The sequence below is a fragment of the Filicampus tigris genome, chromosome 6 (assembly GCF_054856515.1).
Source record: "Filicampus tigris isolate MCC_2025a chromosome 6, RoL_Ftig_1.0, whole genome shotgun sequence".
NCBI classification, from domain to species: domain Eukaryota; kingdom Metazoa; phylum Chordata; class Actinopteri; order Syngnathiformes; family Syngnathidae; genus Filicampus; species Filicampus tigris.
Genome location: NC_141222.1, coordinates 22453782 through 22471555, shown reverse-complemented (window position 1 = coordinate 22471555; position 17774 = coordinate 22453782). Strand labels below are relative to the sequence as shown.

Here is a 17774-nt window from a genome sequence, read left to right as displayed (position 1 = left end):
AAAGCAGAGCTCGTGTTTTAATTCAGACGGCGAGCACGAGCAAATGAGCGACTGGAGAGGAGGGGCTAGATTATTATGGCAGCTGCGCTTTTGGATTTTGGATAGATGAGTGTGCGTCTCCTGCAAAATGAGGTTTGGAAGGAAGGACACTAACGCTCTGAAGGTCGCAGGAAATATTTATCTACTACTTTGGTGTTTGTTTACACAGTGTTTTTTTGTGTGAAAATTGATTTTAAAAAACCCCAAAAAAAAACAGTTGTTTGCACAATAACAGGCATTGTAGTTACTGAAAATGTAAATATTTGACTAGATTTACACTGCAGTTCTAAGTGCAAACAACTGCAAATTCCGATTAAATGCCTGTAAACCAGTACAATGTTTACATGTACATTTCAAGCGACAATGACGGAAGACGTGAAACAAACCGTGTACCATTTAGTCAGCCTATGCTGACTCAACCCCCATTAATATAAATCGGAGCTCTAGATCAATGATTCTCAACCAGTGTGCCGTGAGAGATCATCAGGGTTGCCGCGGGAAACTATCAACTATTTTGACAAAAAATGTATAGTGTCTAGTAAAAAAATCAACTATTTTGTTGCCAAAACCAAGCATAGAACATATTCTTGAAAAAAATATGTTTGGGTTGATTTCCCCTTTAAACAATTACATTTTTGAAAATTCATCTCGTCCACAAACGCTACAATACATTCAGCATTTGTGTTTAAATTTGTTTACAATGTTTAAAAAGTCTGTTTTAATACCTTTGAGTGAATACATTTACATGCGTTTGAATTGTGTGAGGAGGGTACAACAAAGAAATGCATATGGTCTCCCTGTATCACGTATTTTTACCTAATGCTAGAGGGCGTGGAACCCATCCCCCGCATTTGACATTGGGTTCATTATAGTCGATACGGCTACTCAAGTATCCAAACAAAACATGAGATACCTGCTAATTATATTGCATTACCTTTTCCTTGAAATCCTATTCTACCCCTTTGAGTGACACGTTTTATCTCCTGATTATTCTGCGTGTGTGATAGTATTGAACACCTGAGCCTGAACATGGCCATGCAGCTGCTGGTGGGAGTCCCCCTGGAGATGGTCCACGGGGCGGCGAGGATAGGACTGGTCTACGCGTGTGGCGTGCTGGCAGGTGGGCGGGTCAACATGCGCCGCATGAGTTCATAGCAATGGACAATGTGCATACATGTTCTCTCTTTCTAATCGCACACAGAAATAAAAACACAAGGTCTCACATGTCAAACCTAATCGCTTGCCCCATCTGTTTGATTTTCAGCATCACGTTCCCATCGTGTGTGTGTATGTGTGTGTGTGTCTTCCGGACAGATGGCTCTGTGTTGCTTTATTTCTTCCAGTTGTGGGGGAGTGGGGTGGGGGGGGGGGTCTTTTGGGGGTTGAGCATTGTCTCCTCAAAAGCCTCCATGGAGCAGTGTCACAAGAATCGTGGCAAGCAGAGCTCAATCAAACAAAAACAAATTCACTCAATAATCGGTTCGATAACAAACCAAAAACGGAATTTCAAGTTTGAATGAAGCTGTTGTCATCATGGCATCCTTCCGACTTCATTATCCTTCAACAATCACAATCTATTGTCGTCTGCATGTGTGTCTTACCGAAGTAGGGAAGGTGCACTGAATTGCCAACTATGTAAATGCTGCATTCAGACTTGGAATAATATTCATGCAAATTGTCTCCATTTCTGAATATCTCCCACCGTGTGCTTGCTCGTGTGCGCGTGTCTGTGTGTGAGTGCAGGGGTCAGTGACAAGCCCCCTGTGGATACCATCTGAAGTGGCGTGTACAGAATTAAGCCCAGAGTGAAACGAGGAAGGGGAAACGCAGCATAAATCAGGCACACGCAAGTCAGCTGTTTTAATTAGATATCGACCACCAGTGGGGCGAACGCGGCGGCTGCTTGTATCGACCGGAATGTTTTTTAGTTCGTTGTGTCCGCCTGCAAGTCATATTTCCTTTGGGACATCAACATGATCAAATAAACATCAGCGTAAATGGCTCATCACATTTTTATGATCCTCAGATGTTTACAATTCAGTCATTATCAGTGTATATTTGATCACTGATTGACAGCTGAATTTAACATCCAGGTATAATGGAACTGCTTTGTTCAGGGGCATTAATGAGAAAATAATGAATCTAGTCTTTATTTAAAATGTCCCGCTTTCTCTTCGGCGCTTGGCCTTATTAGCATGCCAGGTAAACTGGAACCCATCCCAGCTGACTATAGGCGTGAGGCGGGGTACACCCTGGACATTTACAGTCTACTCCACTCTAGATCTTTTTTTTTTTTTTTAATGACTTCAAATTTGCTTTTTTTATGCATTTTACATATTTTATGCATATTTTTTCATGTGCTTTTGTATTAATAGCAAATATTTCAAATGTTTTTATATGACCCCATTACTGAAATTGTCTTTTTTTAAAATGCAGTGATAAGAACATCCAAACATGCATGGCAGGAGCAGACAGGAGCTCAGCTGGCACATACACGAGGGGGTCAGGGCAGAGGTCATAGGTCAAGTCATGAGTCATTGAGCGGTCAATGGCCCTCTTGGTACAACACACACTCGTGCCCTTTTGTGGGACTCAATGAACTTGTATGTTGACAGCTGAATGAAGGGTGTAAACAATAGGCAATAACAATAAAAAACAGATTTCGTGTTTGCTTGCTTTGCATACACGCAATTGTATTTTGTTAGGTTAATATGAGAAAAAAAAATTGTATAGTTGATGTCTAAAGTGTGTTTGGAAAAAAAAGGAAGTGACCAGAAAACTTAAGAGAGAATGTCCTCTTCTGAGGGTTTGTTGGGCACCTTGCTTGAGACGTCCGAGCACAAAAAATAATGACTAATAACTTGAACTAATTTTTTGTTGTTGTTCTATTCAGCCAATGAAAATCATATATTAAACAGATTATCAAAGCTAGGAAAATACTTTTGTGAAGGTTAATTCCTACATAATTTCCATATTAGAAATAATAAATAATGATTGTTTATTACTATATGTGTAACATTATTGTAATTTCTTCAGATGGTGAATTTGCGATTTTTGTTTTCTGGAAAATATAATCATCAAAATTATGTTCAGTAGTATGCGCAGGATATATAAGAAATAAATTCATTCTGTAGTGAATGTATATAATATATGAATGAAATAAATACAATTTAGCACCATTTTCTAATTTATTGAGATTTTATTTAGCTGTAGTATATTGGGATTATGTAATAAATTTTTTGGTCCCATTTATTTTGCTTGTTTAGTAACTCACTGATAGGTCAATCAAAACAGAAAAATATTACTGAACAGGTGTACCTAATGAGGTGTCTGGCACACATTGCGGTTGTACACTGCTGTTTCCAGAGTCAAGAATGAAGTCTGTATCGCCCATCTAATCCAACACTAATTCAATTAGTTTCAAATAGCTTATCTCGCTAAGATCCTCAATATCCTTTTTAATTACAAAATGGACAGCCCTTTATAGTTTCATTTTATTACAGCCGTGAAGCCCTTTTTATGTCCGGAAGTGATATTGTATAGATTGCTTTCTATTTTTAAGGTGGCCAGTTGAATCGACACAGACTTTGAAGACCATACTACTTGTATCATTTATCAGAGTCCCCATATTGTGTCTAAAAATACCCAGATGAGGTTTTCTCATACATGACGCGTCTGTTCTCTGCAGGGTCTCTGGCGGTGTCGGTCACTGACATGACGGCTCCCGTGGTCGGTTCGTCTGGTGGGGTGTACGCCCTGGTCTCTGCACACCTGGCAAATGTAGTCATGGTAATGTGCGTGTGTGAGTGTGTAAATGTGTGCGCGTAGGCGATTATCACATCACTCACTGCACTTCATCATCAAAGCAGCTTCGATTTTGGGGCCCACCAGCAGGTGCGGCTCCATCTGCACATGCCGAACATTCCATGACATTTTGTGATATGATAAGATTTGATTTTGGAGCATAATGTTTATTCTCTTACTATTCATCTTGTCTTTCTTTTATAGAACTGGTCCGGCATGAAGTGTCAGTTTAAATTATTCCGGATGGCCATGGCTCTGGTGTGCAGTAAGTCTGATTATGTAGGCTACTCAGTCCTATGACCAAAGATTTCCACACAAAAAATGACTGTAGATAATGTGCCTTAAATAATCACTGGGTGTCTCTTATAATTGAGCAAATAAGTGCCTCACCTCAAATAACTGCCCCTCGGAAGTCAAAGAGTGACTATTTACCTGTTGTATGAATAAATATATAAATAAAATAGCTACTAAAGTATGTTTCCATTATCATAATTTATTTACAGACACATATTCCAAAATGAAGGCTTTAATTTTCCTTACACACAATAACAACTCAAATTTTCCTTACACACAATAACAACTCTATGAATTATGCATGTGCGAGACGAAACATTTGAAAAAAAATACAAATAAAATTCTGCTATAATATTGAGCCCATACTCTCCCTGAATATCCAACTCTTTATGGTCACACTTAGTGAAGGAATAGTCTTAAATGTTATCAAAGTGAATTTAAAAAGTCTACCGTTTGGCTTCTTTAAACCTACAGATACTCTGAATGCTAAAAAAATAATAATAATGATGCATTGGTACAATCAAAAACCTTTGCTGTTAAGTGCAGATTATATGTCATTTTTTTATTTAATTTAGTCACCCCTTGATCCTGCTGTAAATTTTACGTATTAATATGAATGCAATAATAGAATATTTTAACCAATATTTATTTCACAAAAGAATATTTTTCTGTTTTTTTTTTTTTTGCACACACGCAGTGAGTGTCGAATTTGGCCGGGCGGTGTGGCTCCGCTTCTATCCACCAGCCTTTCCTCCTTGCCCCAACCCCAGCTTTGTAGCTCACCTGGGCGGGGTGATGGTGGGTCTCACACTGGGTGTAGTGGTCCTGCAGAACTACGAGCAGCGGCTACAGGAACAGTCCCTCTTTTGGATTTTCTTCTGCGTCTATACCTTGTTTGTGCTCTGCGCCATATTCTGGAACATTTTTGCCTACGGCTTGCTTGACGTCCGGTTGCCCCCACCACCGTGAGACCAGGAGCCCCTTCGTCCTTGTGTTGGTCAAGTGGACAAGCCCCCCCTTGAAAATGGGATCGGTCGCAGTGGCTGAGGATGCTCCGACACGAACGTCCCTTTTCTCTCTCCATCCACTTGCTGCATTTCTGGAGAAAGCCTTACAATCCCTTTCCATGTAAAATCACATGACTACACTTAATCCTCATCGCCGCAGTATAAAAAAATGTGAAGCCCTAAAGGACATGCCCACACGCATGTCGGTTTTGACTATTTTGATGTTCTAACAGTTCTATCATGACCACGGTCAGCGCAACTACGTAAACCTCCGCCAAGGCCAAACTGCTGACAAATGTGAAAGATCAGAAGTCAGCCTTCAATTTTCCACCTTCCTTGGTCGCATCAGAGCCGTAACAGAGGTGGGATGTGGCAGCAGTGTGTAAGCTTGTAGAACCCAACATACATGTTTTTGGTACCTCTTAGTTCATGAAAGAAAATCCCAGAGTAGTCACAGAAATTACTGAATAAGACAAAAGTAATCAGTCAGTTCACCTCTTTAAAGTACAAGTACTCACTATGTTGTTTGGTGGCATGGCATGTACACACACTAAACATGGACCAGAGTAAGCGAAGGAGAGAGTATTCTCAGGAGATTCGAAAGAAAATTATAGACAGACAGGTGAATAGCAAAAGCTCTAAGACCATCTCCAAGCAACTTGATATTCTCATGACTACAGTTGCACATATTCAGAAACTTTAGCTCCACGGGACTGTAGCCAACCTCCTTGGATGTGGCCGCAGGAGGAAAATTGATGACACATTGAAGAGGTGGATATTACAAATGGTAACAAAAGAGCCCAGAGCAACCTCCAAAGAAATGAAAGGTGAACTCCAAGTTCAAAGTGTATGATTGTTAAATTGCAACATCCAACATTGTTTAAGCCAAAGTGGACATCGTGGGGGATGACCAAGGAGGACGGCACTCTTGAAAATGAATTATCAAAAATATGTGAGGAAGCCGGATTACCTGTGGAAAACCCACACAAGCATGGGAAAGCAACAATCCCACACAGAAAGCCGTGCTACAGTACTTGCATGGTCACCATGCATAGTGGCCTAATACTTTTGGATATTAATCTATTGTATTACAGTATTTAGTGGTTTAGTTTTGGCCTTTAATTCCCTCAGAAATTCTTTCCTTTCTGGAAAATGTCAGCAGTTTTTTTTTTAAGCATTTGCTTTTGCCCGGTGTGACAGTGTTATTTATGTTTTTCTTATTAACTTAATTTCCAAGTGAGATAATCCACTCATTTCACTTGACTGCTTTCGTTTCTTTTCTGCAAATGCTCGGATTGGCTAAAAGATTATAGACAGAGATTATAGCACCACCTGCTGCTTTGGCATGTACATGGCAGGCCAAACATGACAAAAACGATCATACTTCTTTTTTTTTTTTTTTAGATTATTTTCTTACCCAAAAATTTGGATTTTTTTTTTTTTTTCATAATCCATGTATGCACGTGTGGACATAGAGTCTTGCTACACTCAACCCGATGGTGCCTACTCATGCAGCTTGGTGAAAGTATGTCTGACAACTCTTCATTTTGCCATTGTGAGCTCGAAAGGCTCATCTTAAACCTTCTGGACTATTATGTGTAAACTAATATTAATAACAATAATAATAATCATCAAATTTGGAGAGTTTTTATTGCACATCAGCAATAGGTTACCTTGAGCTGCAACATTATGGTTAATTTCAAGTTCATAGAGACAGAAACAGTTCCATGTTATCTGAACCTCATACACGTGTCTTTTTATTTTGTGTGTACCTTCACCAAAATGTGTGTATACAGCTTGTTTTAGCTGAATACACAAGCACAAGTGCCATTCAGAATGCTAAGCTTTCAGTTGTGATGCCAAACTGTTGTGTTTAGAGATTGTGAAAGTCTGCAATGATGTTATTTGTTGATGGTATAATGGTGAACTACTATCTGTATTATTACAACCAAACGAACAGAAGAGCACACGGGCATGACTTTTGACTGTCTGAACTGGTGTCAGTTCACACTCAAGTTTGCCATGATGCAAAAATGGGAAAGAAATCAACGCTCTGTCTGTCCCTGTCAAAGTGTAATGCAGTTGTTTTATTGATTTGAGCTGTCGATGGTACTGTACTTTTAACCTCATGTTTCTATGGTAACTGCTTCGCACAAACCTGATTATTGTGTATTTAAACACAGATATTAACATGTTGGCTGTTTTTACTCTGAGCTATATTGGTATGTTATGTGCATTGTCTGGTCTATCTGTATTGTATATATCTTGTATGCATCCTATTTAAAAGTGAGGTGAAAATAGTCTAAGTTTGTATTATCAGGGCTGTGACACAACACTGATGGGCACTAATCTTTTAACATTGTGGATATTTTGTAGATTTGATATTTACATACTGGAGTACATTAAACAGTTTTATACAGAAACCAAACGGTTGGTAATTATTTAATACCATTCATAAATTTGCTATAGTGCATGTCCTAATTACCAGTAGGTCAAAATTCAAAACCGAACCTCAGAACTATAAGGGAGCACTAACCAATAGTCATCTGTTTGCAAGCAATAGTAATTTGTTTTTCTTATTGTGTGGAAAAAAACAAGACAGCAAAGATGAGTGAATCTATTCAAGAGCAGCAAATGTGGAGATGAAACAAGATGCAAAAGAACGAAACATTTTGCTGCCTTTTATTTCATAGTTTAATAGTATTATTGCTTTTGAAACGGAATTATGGGAATAGAAGTGGGTAGTGACCGATATATTTGTGTTAACTAGTCCAAAATTGATATTGTATTACCTAACAGAAAAATAACCCTTGTTGACATTGCATCTTACAATTAAATTGGAATGGTACTCCTTGGTGTCATGCAAAAAAGAAAAGGTACACAAGGATAGTGTGTCGGATTTGTTTTAACTGTAATGTTTGCAGTGCAGGATAATAGAGTAAAAATGGAATTTCCAACACTTTGGAACGTAGTCGCCATCAAGCGGGCTGTTGATCAACTTCATGTAATCTCGCGAGATTTACGGCTTGTCCCGGGTTTTTAGCCGCACCCAAATTAGCCTAGTGTATGACAAGACACGATCCGGGTAATTTCAAATTAATATAGATATTATCAGAATACATGATTGATAATACAGGATATGTATTTTACGATTTAAAAATGTATAGTAGAGTAGTCAATAAGTAAATTAAGCGCATTTCTATCTTTTTTTATGTGACGTCACATACGTCGAACGAAAAACAGACCGCTTCTACTTCCTGCGTTAGGCGCCATTTTCGGCGTTGAGGTTGAATTACAGCATGCTGTTATCAAACAGATAATAAGAATTTAAGAGACTACAACTAGCTTTTCGATACTCTCTGCAAGCATGGGGAGGAAGAAGAAGAAGCAGATGAAGCCTTGGTGCTGGTATCCGTTTGAATGGAAAAGCAAATGGCGAGGAAAAAAAGGCGCAACGGTTCGGACCTAGCCTGACAAAAGACAGGCCTAAACTAGCTCGGACGGTTTATCGATTTGTAGGCTAACGAATGCTGCTTTAATGTCATTGTGTGCTTCCGAGTTGCGTTATTCTTGAGTATTCATTAACTTTATGTCATTCATAAGTTACATTTGTGTAATTTAGCTCATTTTCCGTTAATTCGTGTATCAAACATGTTAGTTAATACGTTAGCCTAGCCTTTCCGGACTGAATTAACACGTCGTTGACTGCTAGCGCTTTTACGGCGCGTCAAAGTTACGCGTGTGGGCAATTCTTAAAATATCCACTGCCCCCCAAAAATGTAATGTTTAAACCAATAGAACTGTCAAAAACGAAGCAGTGAGTCTCTTCCTCGTTGAACAATGTGCTTTTGTTTGCTTTTACGTAATTCTAGAACATTCCTTAAGTCTCTCCTCCAAGGTACTGCAATCGAGATTTTGACGATGAAAAGATCCTCATTCAACACCAAAAGGCAAAGCATTTTAAATGTCACATTTGCCACAAGAAGTTGTACACTGGTCCAGGCCTGGCCATTCACTGCATGCAGGTGGGTCGGCAATCACTTAAAATTGTACTTCTCTTGTCGCACACAGAAGCTCACTTTGCTTGCATCACAGGTACACAAAGAGACTATTGACAGTGTGCCAAATGCGATTCCCGGAAGAACGGACATTGAGCTTGAGATCTATGGCATGGAGGGGATTCCTGACAAAGATATGCAAGAGAGGAGACGGACATTAGAACAGAAATCTCAAGGTTTGTGCGCCCTTTGGTCAAGTTGAACAAGAAAGTGCCTGATAAATTAATGCGTGAGTCACACTGTTTTAGAAGTGCGCTTAATTAATCACCAATTGATTATAAAATGACCTGATATGTTGAAAATTGGTCAATGGTCTACAGACTTGTTTAGTTTAAAATTGTCTAAATCTTCTGAATTTCTGCCTCTTAACTGTTTATATTCTCAGATTTGTGTAGTTCTCCTTAAAATCAGTCTTTAATCTTTGTGTTGAATCAAAAATAATACATGTGTGAACATCCGCTTTATATTAGAAAAACAATTATCAACATTTTTGACCATTTCTTGACATCTTACGGACCAAACTAGTAACTGAATTATTATTGGTTGTGCATTTTCTGCACTGACAATTTAAAATAACTTTTTTGAATAAAAGATGGAAATGAAAACACATTTTTTAAATTCTAATTCATTGATCAATCAACAAAAGAATTGACAGATTCATCGATTATTGAGATAATCGTGAGATGCAGACCTACACCGGTTTTAAATATCTGATTCCTTCAGATGGCAAAAAGAAAAACCCAGATGACTCGGATGAGGATGACGACGACGATGAACCGGGTCCATCAGTTCCGCAGGTGGCTGGAGTGCCACCTCAGTCGGGCTATGCTGCACCCATGGCTCAGCCAGGGATTCCTCCTGTGGCTGGGGGACCAGGGATGCCTCCCGGTGGATATCAAGGTTAGAGAGATCAACGTAAAAGTAGTCAGACAATATGAGCAGTCTGTGGTTTACAGCTATTATTCCAATCGCTTTTGTAAATGTTCTTTCCCATTATCGTTCCAGGAATGCCTCCAATGATGCCAGGTGTTCCGCCCATGATGCACGGAATGCCTCCCATGCACGGCATGCCTCCAGGGTACTATCTCGGTTTTGGATTTTATTGTTGGGTCACACCTTGTCATCAGATGTTTCGCAGTGCTTGATGTTGCGGGAAGCGCAGTTATTCAACTGAATGTCTTTTGTAGGATGATGCCAATGGGTGGGATGATGCCTCCAATGATGCCAGGCATGCCTGGTATGCCACCAGGTTAGTTGACTTGTTGAGAAGCAAATTTTAAATTGCTGCATAGGGGCCTCTGCTCTCTGTGAGCCAAGGCACATTACTCAAGAGTTTTCCAGTTTGGACGTATTTAGTTATGGGCAATTGCCATGTGTTCCGCTCTTGCGAGGAAGTCGAAAATGTTCTGAAGAGAACAGAACGACATGCGTGGTAGATTAACTTAGTCTGTAAGTATTGTGGCTTGTTGATGTCGTTGTATCTTCCCTCGTGCACAAAAAGTAGTACAGTCCTGTCGAAACTACTTTTGTTACAGCTGAGACTAATGAAAAGCAACCAATAAGTGTCTTGAGAGAAAATACAATACACAGCAACATACACTTGAGTCTGAATATTGGAAATGAATTCATACGGTTTTGCGCCTAAGATGAAAAGTATATTTTTTACTGGCAGTTATATCTTTACAATCGAGGATCTTTATGTCCAGACCAGTATTAATGGATTGTTTGCACAATAGAGTGCCGAGTTTTGATTTTAACTTTTGAGAAATACATTCTATCTTTTTATTATTATTATTATTATTATTATTCCAAAGCATATTGTGTAACTAAATGGTATGATCAGCTTTTTGTATTTAGACTGTGTTCCTTTCCTACGGCTGTGACGTAACCCGAGTTTGTATGCAAGTCAGAACGTCCTGTACACTGAAAAAAACATGTTGAATATCAATGAAATTACATGGATCCTGGTACAAGTAGACTTTACAACTACATAAAAAGTGTCAGGATCTAGATGATACAACTACATAGAAACTGCCAGGATCTAGATGATTTTTTTTGGGTGAAACCACTTGAAGAAATAAAATTGAGTAAATTCAACAATTTTCTCAGTAACCCACTAAAGCTGTAGCAAAGTTTTAAATACAAGGAACTAGTTGTATAAAATCGCTGTGAGGTCATAAATACAGAACAGTCAATTGGAAAATGGTCACTAACTGAGCAGACCCTCTTGTGCAACCCGACTTGGTCATTGCACGCTGTTCTTAAGCTCAAAACAAATGACGGAGGCCACATAAATCTTTTCAGTTTCTTTTTACCGTCCTCTTATTTGTTTGCTTAGAGAAAAGTCTAAACTTTCATTTTGGGTCTCTCAGGAATGCCTCCACACATGGCTCCGAGGCCAGGGATGCCCCACATGACCCCCGCCCCCGCAGCAGGAGTCATACCCAGTCGACCAACGGTACCAGCGGCCCAGCCCGCTGTCACAAAGCCTCTTTTCCCCAGTGCAGCACAGGTTGGAACCCGACAACACAGCCGCTTGCCTCCGACAGCCCACACGATATATAGTTTCATCACCACTTCCATAAAATTGTTCGATTTGATTGCCATGCAGACGTACTTTGAGTCATTACTGGCGTATGTATTCCAACGTTCAGTTATCCACATTTAGTCAACTGGTTTCCCCGCCATCCCTACTCTTTTTTTTTTTTTTTTTTTTTTTTTTTTAATGTTTAAAACTGATGTGCCAATGCTGTCATCTCCTTTTCACCATGCTGCAGATGGGCACAGCAGCTGTTTCCTCTCCACCTTCAGACCATGAGTCTGCCTCCTCTCAGCCACCCTTTCCTAACACCCCACAAGTAGGCTCACAGATCAGACTGTGGCTGGCATCTAGATGCATGTCGCTCCCCCCACCGCGCACACACACACACACACACTAACTCTGCTTGAAAAGTCATAAGCAGATCGCTTACGGTGTTTGCCTTGTGCTTTTTCGGCAAAGATAGCCTGGAGGCTACAGTGGCTCACATAATAAAGGCCGGACAACACCCGGCTGTCGTCTTTGTTCCGATGCATGAGCTTTTTTAGACTAACAAATTATTAGGGCTGGGCAATTAATCGAAATTTAATCGTGATTTCGATTTTGGCTTCTCACAATCAGAAAACATTTTAATCGAAGAAAAACGATTAAAGTGGGCGTCAAGTCAATTTTATTTATGTTCAGCGCACCCCCACTTGTCTAAACACGGCATTCTGATTAGTATTGCATTGGTGGAATTTGAATCAAGCAGCAAAATCCAACCGCTTCGACCCATCGCAGGTTGGCCATTTTGCCACTTCCTGTTCAATGAAAATGATATCACAGTTGTTCAGAGCTCAGGTAACGACCAATCACATCTCAGCTTGCAAACGTTGCAGGACCAAACTCAGATTGCCGTGTTTAGACGAGTGGTGCTGCATCGAACATATTGGAAAGAACATTTTTGTCTTGACTTCACCTTTGCGGCGCAGTGTGTGTTTGCTTTGTTCCTACGTTGTGAAAGCACCCTGAATGCACCATGTTGCCTGTGCAGAAAGTGTGTGGTGAATGTTATTCTGCATTCGCTGAGTGTACTTTATTTTATTTTTTTTATGACACCCCGCGTGGAGTTTATTGTAAAACTAAACACAGAACATAAACACATTGTATATTTAAATACAAGGCATACTTTGTTTTTCGAAACATTGCCAATACTAATGATAACGCAAGCGGTCAGTGTAAAATCCCATTCACAGACTAACTGAAAGTTTGCATCGAGTTCTGTGTGTGATATTCCTTCAATAACGAATATTCACACACAAACACGACAGGTAATATAGCAATAGTCAAAGCCATATATTCTTCCTAATCTGTGAAAATGAGTTATTTTAATAAAGCTCAATCGCAACTTTCTTCTTTTACTCTTTTTGTCTTAATGTAAGCGTGCATCTTCATGCATGATGGCACCACACTGCCCCTAAGAGGTCAAGGCACGCACATCAGGAACAGCCGGTATTTATTATTTTTTGCTACTATTTTAGTATTCATTATTTTACTTCAATACTAATTTATTTTGTGGTTGTTTCATTTAAAGTTGAACAAATACAAAGTTTTGAACTCGAAGAATCGTTAAGCGTAATTTTAGTGTCAGTCAAAATAGTCGGGATTCTTTTTTTCCATAATCGCCCAGCCCTACTAACAATGGTACAAAGTGTCAGTCTGCATCATCTTGCCCTCTGTAGACATGCATGAGCTCTCTGGGTTTAAATACTCAATGTATGCATATATTAATTGTCGTATTGAAATTAAAATCCAAAATGGGGTCAAAATTCAGTTCTAAGGATTTCTGGATCGGCAGATTTCACTTTGGGTGATGAGAACGGGGAAGGATTCTCGTACTCAGACCAGCCGCAAGATGATCCCGCGTTTTGTTGTGGCAAGTCACTCACCTGACCAAAACCTCTAATCGGGTTTACTTTGAAAATTTTTGAGGTGCAGCGTCTGGCGTTTGCATCAAATCAGATTTCAGTCCACATGCTTTAAACACATCTAAAGTTGTTCAAACTTAAACTTATTCAAAGACCCTTTTCAAAGTATGTCTTCGTCTTTCCTCACATTGGGCAAATGGGAGACTACCGTGCAACTTCATTTTGACGGAACAAGATTTACCGGGGGTTCACTTTATCACAGTTCCATTTTTCTGAAAGTCGGGGTGGTTTTGTGTGTCCAAAATCACGTGTGCAGCAGGTTGCTGCTGTATGTTCCACTGTTGATTTACCCGTTGTCTACGCAGGCCCAGCAAAGTGCTTCAGGAGCCGCCGCCGCCGCAAACCCCCACAGCGCCAGCACGGCCTCCTCCGACCCGCCCAAAGCAACATTCCCTGCATATACCCAACCCTCTGTCTCTTCCTCCGCTTCCACTTCCTCGTCCAACCCCTCTAGCAGCACTGTGGCCAAAGCCCCGGCCACAGTGCCCACTAAACCTGCCACCCTCTCCGCCACGAGTGCAACTAGTAAGTTGATCCACCCTGATGAGGATATCTCGCTGGTAAGTTGCTTGAACTCTCTTTTTTGCCCTTTCCACAGTAAGTAATGACTGATGCATATCATAGTTTATTAATTCAGTTATGGAAGGACGGGTTGTGGAGTATCGTTACTTTGAATGCATGCTAATTACAGTGTTGAATCACACAATCTTTAGACAAAATTCCCAACTCCTTGTTTGTCGTAATCTTCCTGATCATTTCTCTTGAGGGCATGTTGGAAGATGAATCCAAGCTTGACTAGCCTCACTTGTGCTTTTGTGGACATTCATCGTTGTTTTGTAAAGGGTCGTAGCAGTGTTGCTTGAAATCTAAATAGCTGCTCTGTGTCTTGTCCCTGCCCACAGGAGGAACTGAAGGCCCAATTGCCCCGTTACCAACGTCTCTTAGCCAGGACGGCTCAGGCCCATGCGGCTGCTCCCCCAGTGGCAGCTGTCGGCGGCATGATGGCCCCGCAGCAAGGCTTGCCACCACAGCAGCCTGGCATGAGGCATCCCATGCATGGTTAGGACCCAACTGCTTTGAACACACACTGCAACCGCAAAGGTCCAACGCGGTCTGTTGAAGGGCCCCCGTGTCATGCCAATTTAGAATCCAGTTTTTAAAATCATTTCTGTTGCGGGGGTCCTCGGCTCGCAACGGCCCAGATATTCTACATCTTGTGTTTGCAAACTTAATACACAAACTGGTGCCACTTGTGTGTGGTCAAGTGGCACAAGAAGCAACGCTCAGTTACTTATGAAAATCACTTCAATGAAAAACATTTATTATCACTATTACAGCGCTAGCGATAGATTGTAGCGCATGTCTAATGCAAATCTGGGTCACGTCACCACCAAAGAAAAAGATCTTGGTCGTAAACTCGATAACCCCCAGCAATTTAAGAAAAAAAAAAAAAAAAGCAATTAAAATCACAATTACTAATTCAAGAGTAAGACCCCATCATGACACATTTCTCTTTAACATTTATTCTTTCACTGCCATTGACTGCTATATATGTCAAGGATCCAGGACATCAAAGATTAGTAAAAAAAAATAGTGTGGCATGTGATCTTTAATCTAAATGAAGCTTCCGTTTTGTTGAGTAGCTAACGCCTTCCCATGTGTTGTCCGTAGGTCAGTACGGTGCCCCCCCACAGGGCATGCCAAGCTACATGCCAGGAGGGATGCCTCCATTCGGGCAGGGTCCTCCTCTGGTGCCCCCTTACCAGGGAGGCCCTCCCATGGGCATGAGGCCGCCCGTCATGTCTCCCGCCGGGCGCTACTGAAGCGGCAAAGCAGCCCCCACATTAGGTTTGAGGTTCATACCTTTCTCTCATCCTTGTACATTTTCTGACCTAAGAGCAGTAAGGCCCATGGTGGCGAAGACTTAATTGTTGTTTGGCAACACATGGACATTTCATGTATCGACACAAGTTCCAGACTGCTTCTTTTACTTATTTGATCACTTGTGAAGATAAAATTCTTTCCCCTCGTAGGTTTCACTCAGGTTCTTAGGGGTGAAGTGTGTTAAAGTCATTCATATTTCTGTTGAAGCTGCTGGACTTACATGAACGTACCAACCCCTTACAAAGGCAAGTTTATCCTGTAAACCATTTATTGAATTTTTTTGGATTGATTTTGTAGATCACTCGAGGCCCTCACAGCATGCTTAGGTGCTGTTGGACTTGCGTCCCCAACCTTGGTTGGTGAGGGTCTTGGTGATGATTCCAACTTTGTAGTGTTACCTCTCTGTGGCTCATGAGTCTAGGTTTCTTCTTATTTCAGGTTTGTTTTAATATTTCCTGCTTAAAAAGGGTCCCTGTGTGCATCCTTTGTAATGTTTTATCAAGCTGTTGTAATAAAATCCACCTTAAAACTGCAGTGCTGGTTTGTTGTGACGTGCGTGAAGGTGAGTACCAAGTCTTGTATGTTGGACACGCAACACAAAGTTGGCCATCGCTCCATTTTGATGACATCCATCAGAATGACATCATATTCCAAAAGACTTGAGTATTGACATTAACCAAAGGCTCTTGGCCTTGAATTAAGATGGTCAACTTGTGGTCCCTTAACAATGCATGACGAAACATCTGGAGAGAGATTGCGATAGAAATGACTTGAAGGTGTTCAGGATGTACATACACGTTGCGCTTTAAGCCGGTGAACCCCAGTAATACAGGAACTGCAGCAAATACCAGCTAGTACACAATTGGTTGAAAGGTGCAACCATATTTAACCTGGCCTAGACAGTCGAGTACAACAAATGGCCATTACCAGAAAAGATCTGCACCTAGCCTTATTTACTGCAGTATGCGTATTCCAGGGTACCAAAATGCTTCCTTGTTCATTTGTCATGTTAGCCACCTGTTTTCTGTGCAGGAGTCCAATCAGGTTGGTTAAATTCTTAAGGACCTTGTCAGTAAATAATGTGGATTAAAAAGCTCCCTCCGATCACTTAACTGCTTTGTATCTGTTTGTCGTCTGTAGCACCTCCCACTCCACTTTTCAGCCTTGTACCCACTCAGCTGGCGCTACAGGCCTTTTAAACCCAGTAAGTACCCGCTATTCCTTGTAGTGTGGGTCTGTACTGTACAACGACTGTATTTCATTTCATAATGCTGTATGATTCAGACTTGAATAGACGTTCATGTTAACTGTACAGTCGCGGAATGGATGGTAAGTAAATAAAAGAGTATTAAACTAAACCACTTAGAAGTTTAAAAGACGTATAAAAGTACCAATTTGAAAAGTATTACAAGATGCAATAAGAAACGTGAAAAAGACTAGGGTCTTTTTTTATGTAATGCCAGCTTGTGCAAGTTTAAGGTGACTGTGACCTTTCAGGCTCCATAAATGTTATGCAAGTTACATGGTGGGACACATGACATTATAATTATACATTTGTATCCAAACCGTTGTTTTGTAACGTTCACAAATAAACTATGAAAGTGATTGCATTATTCTTGCTTGTGTGCTTTATAAGTGTGTACATTGAATCAATGCACTGCCACCCAGTGGAAAACTGGTGATAGTGCAACCAATTGTTAAAAATTTCGGAAGGCGTGCCTATTAATCTGAACATGAGAGGTTTGACACCCAAAATTGACTTACTGAGAGCATGGCTCACTTAAAATAAACCATCTAATCGCGCTTTCCAAAACTTGGTTAAACAGCAATATTTCTGATGCCGCGAGTGACAATTATGTCCTAAACAGAAAAGATAGCAGCTTGGGTCTATGGCAGAATATTATTATAGCAATTATTCTAAATAAGAACAAATGGCCTATTATTGGAAATATCGATAAACCTTCGAATGCTACTGCTGGAACTGAATGTGTCCTGACTACAATGAAAACTTATCTGATTATTGGAACCCAAAAATAAGTGATTTTAATTCTAACTGGGCGGATTAATCATGACGCCACCAGAGTTGGTCCCACCTCTTCCTCCTTGATTGAATCCTGGTTTCTCATCCTGACAATGATTCAGTCTGGTCTGTTATCTGATATTTTTCAGTGAGCTTCAAACT

The 17774-nt window shown here is 40.4% G+C and overlaps 2 protein-coding genes across 9 annotated transcripts in view; both read left to right on the top strand.

Moving 5' to 3' along the window:
- The window catches only part of rhbdl3 (rhomboid, veinlet-like 3 (Drosophila)), a 41573-nt gene extending 34010 nt beyond the window's left edge, over positions 1 to 7563 (top strand). The window contains exons 7-10 of the mRNA XM_086034530.1: positions 1047 to 1159; positions 3728 to 3828; positions 4048 to 4108; positions 4835 to 7563. Of these exons, the coding sequence (XP_085890656.1) occupies positions 1047 to 1159; positions 3728 to 3828; positions 4048 to 4108; positions 4835 to 5106 (547 nt within the window). The 3' untranslated portion in view covers positions 5107 to 7563. The remainder of the gene's footprint in view (positions 1 to 1046; positions 1160 to 3727; positions 3829 to 4047; positions 4109 to 4834) is intronic.
- A 638-nt stretch (positions 7564 to 8201) lies between these two features.
- Positions 8202 to 17197, top strand: znf207b (zinc finger protein 207, b). 8 transcript variants are annotated; one of them, XR_015087256.1, is made up of 13 exons: positions 8202 to 8552; positions 9043 to 9169; positions 9240 to 9378; positions 9926 to 10102; positions 10208 to 10280; positions 10390 to 10451; positions 11575 to 11714; positions 11980 to 12060; positions 14014 to 14233; positions 14611 to 14767; positions 15380 to 15556; positions 15742 to 15837; positions 16733 to 17197. XR_015087256.1 is itself a non-coding variant. In XM_086034306.1 (12 exons), the coding sequence occupies exons 1-12, from the start codon at positions 8512 to 8514 to the stop codon at positions 15758 to 15760; spliced, it is 1413 nt and encodes a 470-aa protein (XP_085890432.1). In that variant the 5' UTR covers positions 8202 to 8511; the 3' UTR covers positions 15761 to 16126. The 8 variants fall into 8 exon arrangements, 6 of the variants coding, with proteins under 6 accessions (XP_085890432.1, XP_085890431.1, XP_085890435.1 ...); XR_015087257.1 differs by having other exon boundaries at positions 8206 to 8552; positions 14014 to 14268; XM_086034306.1 differs by lacking the exon at positions 16733 to 17197 and having other exon boundaries at positions 15742 to 16126.
- Positions 17198 to 17774: the final 577 nt, after the last annotated feature.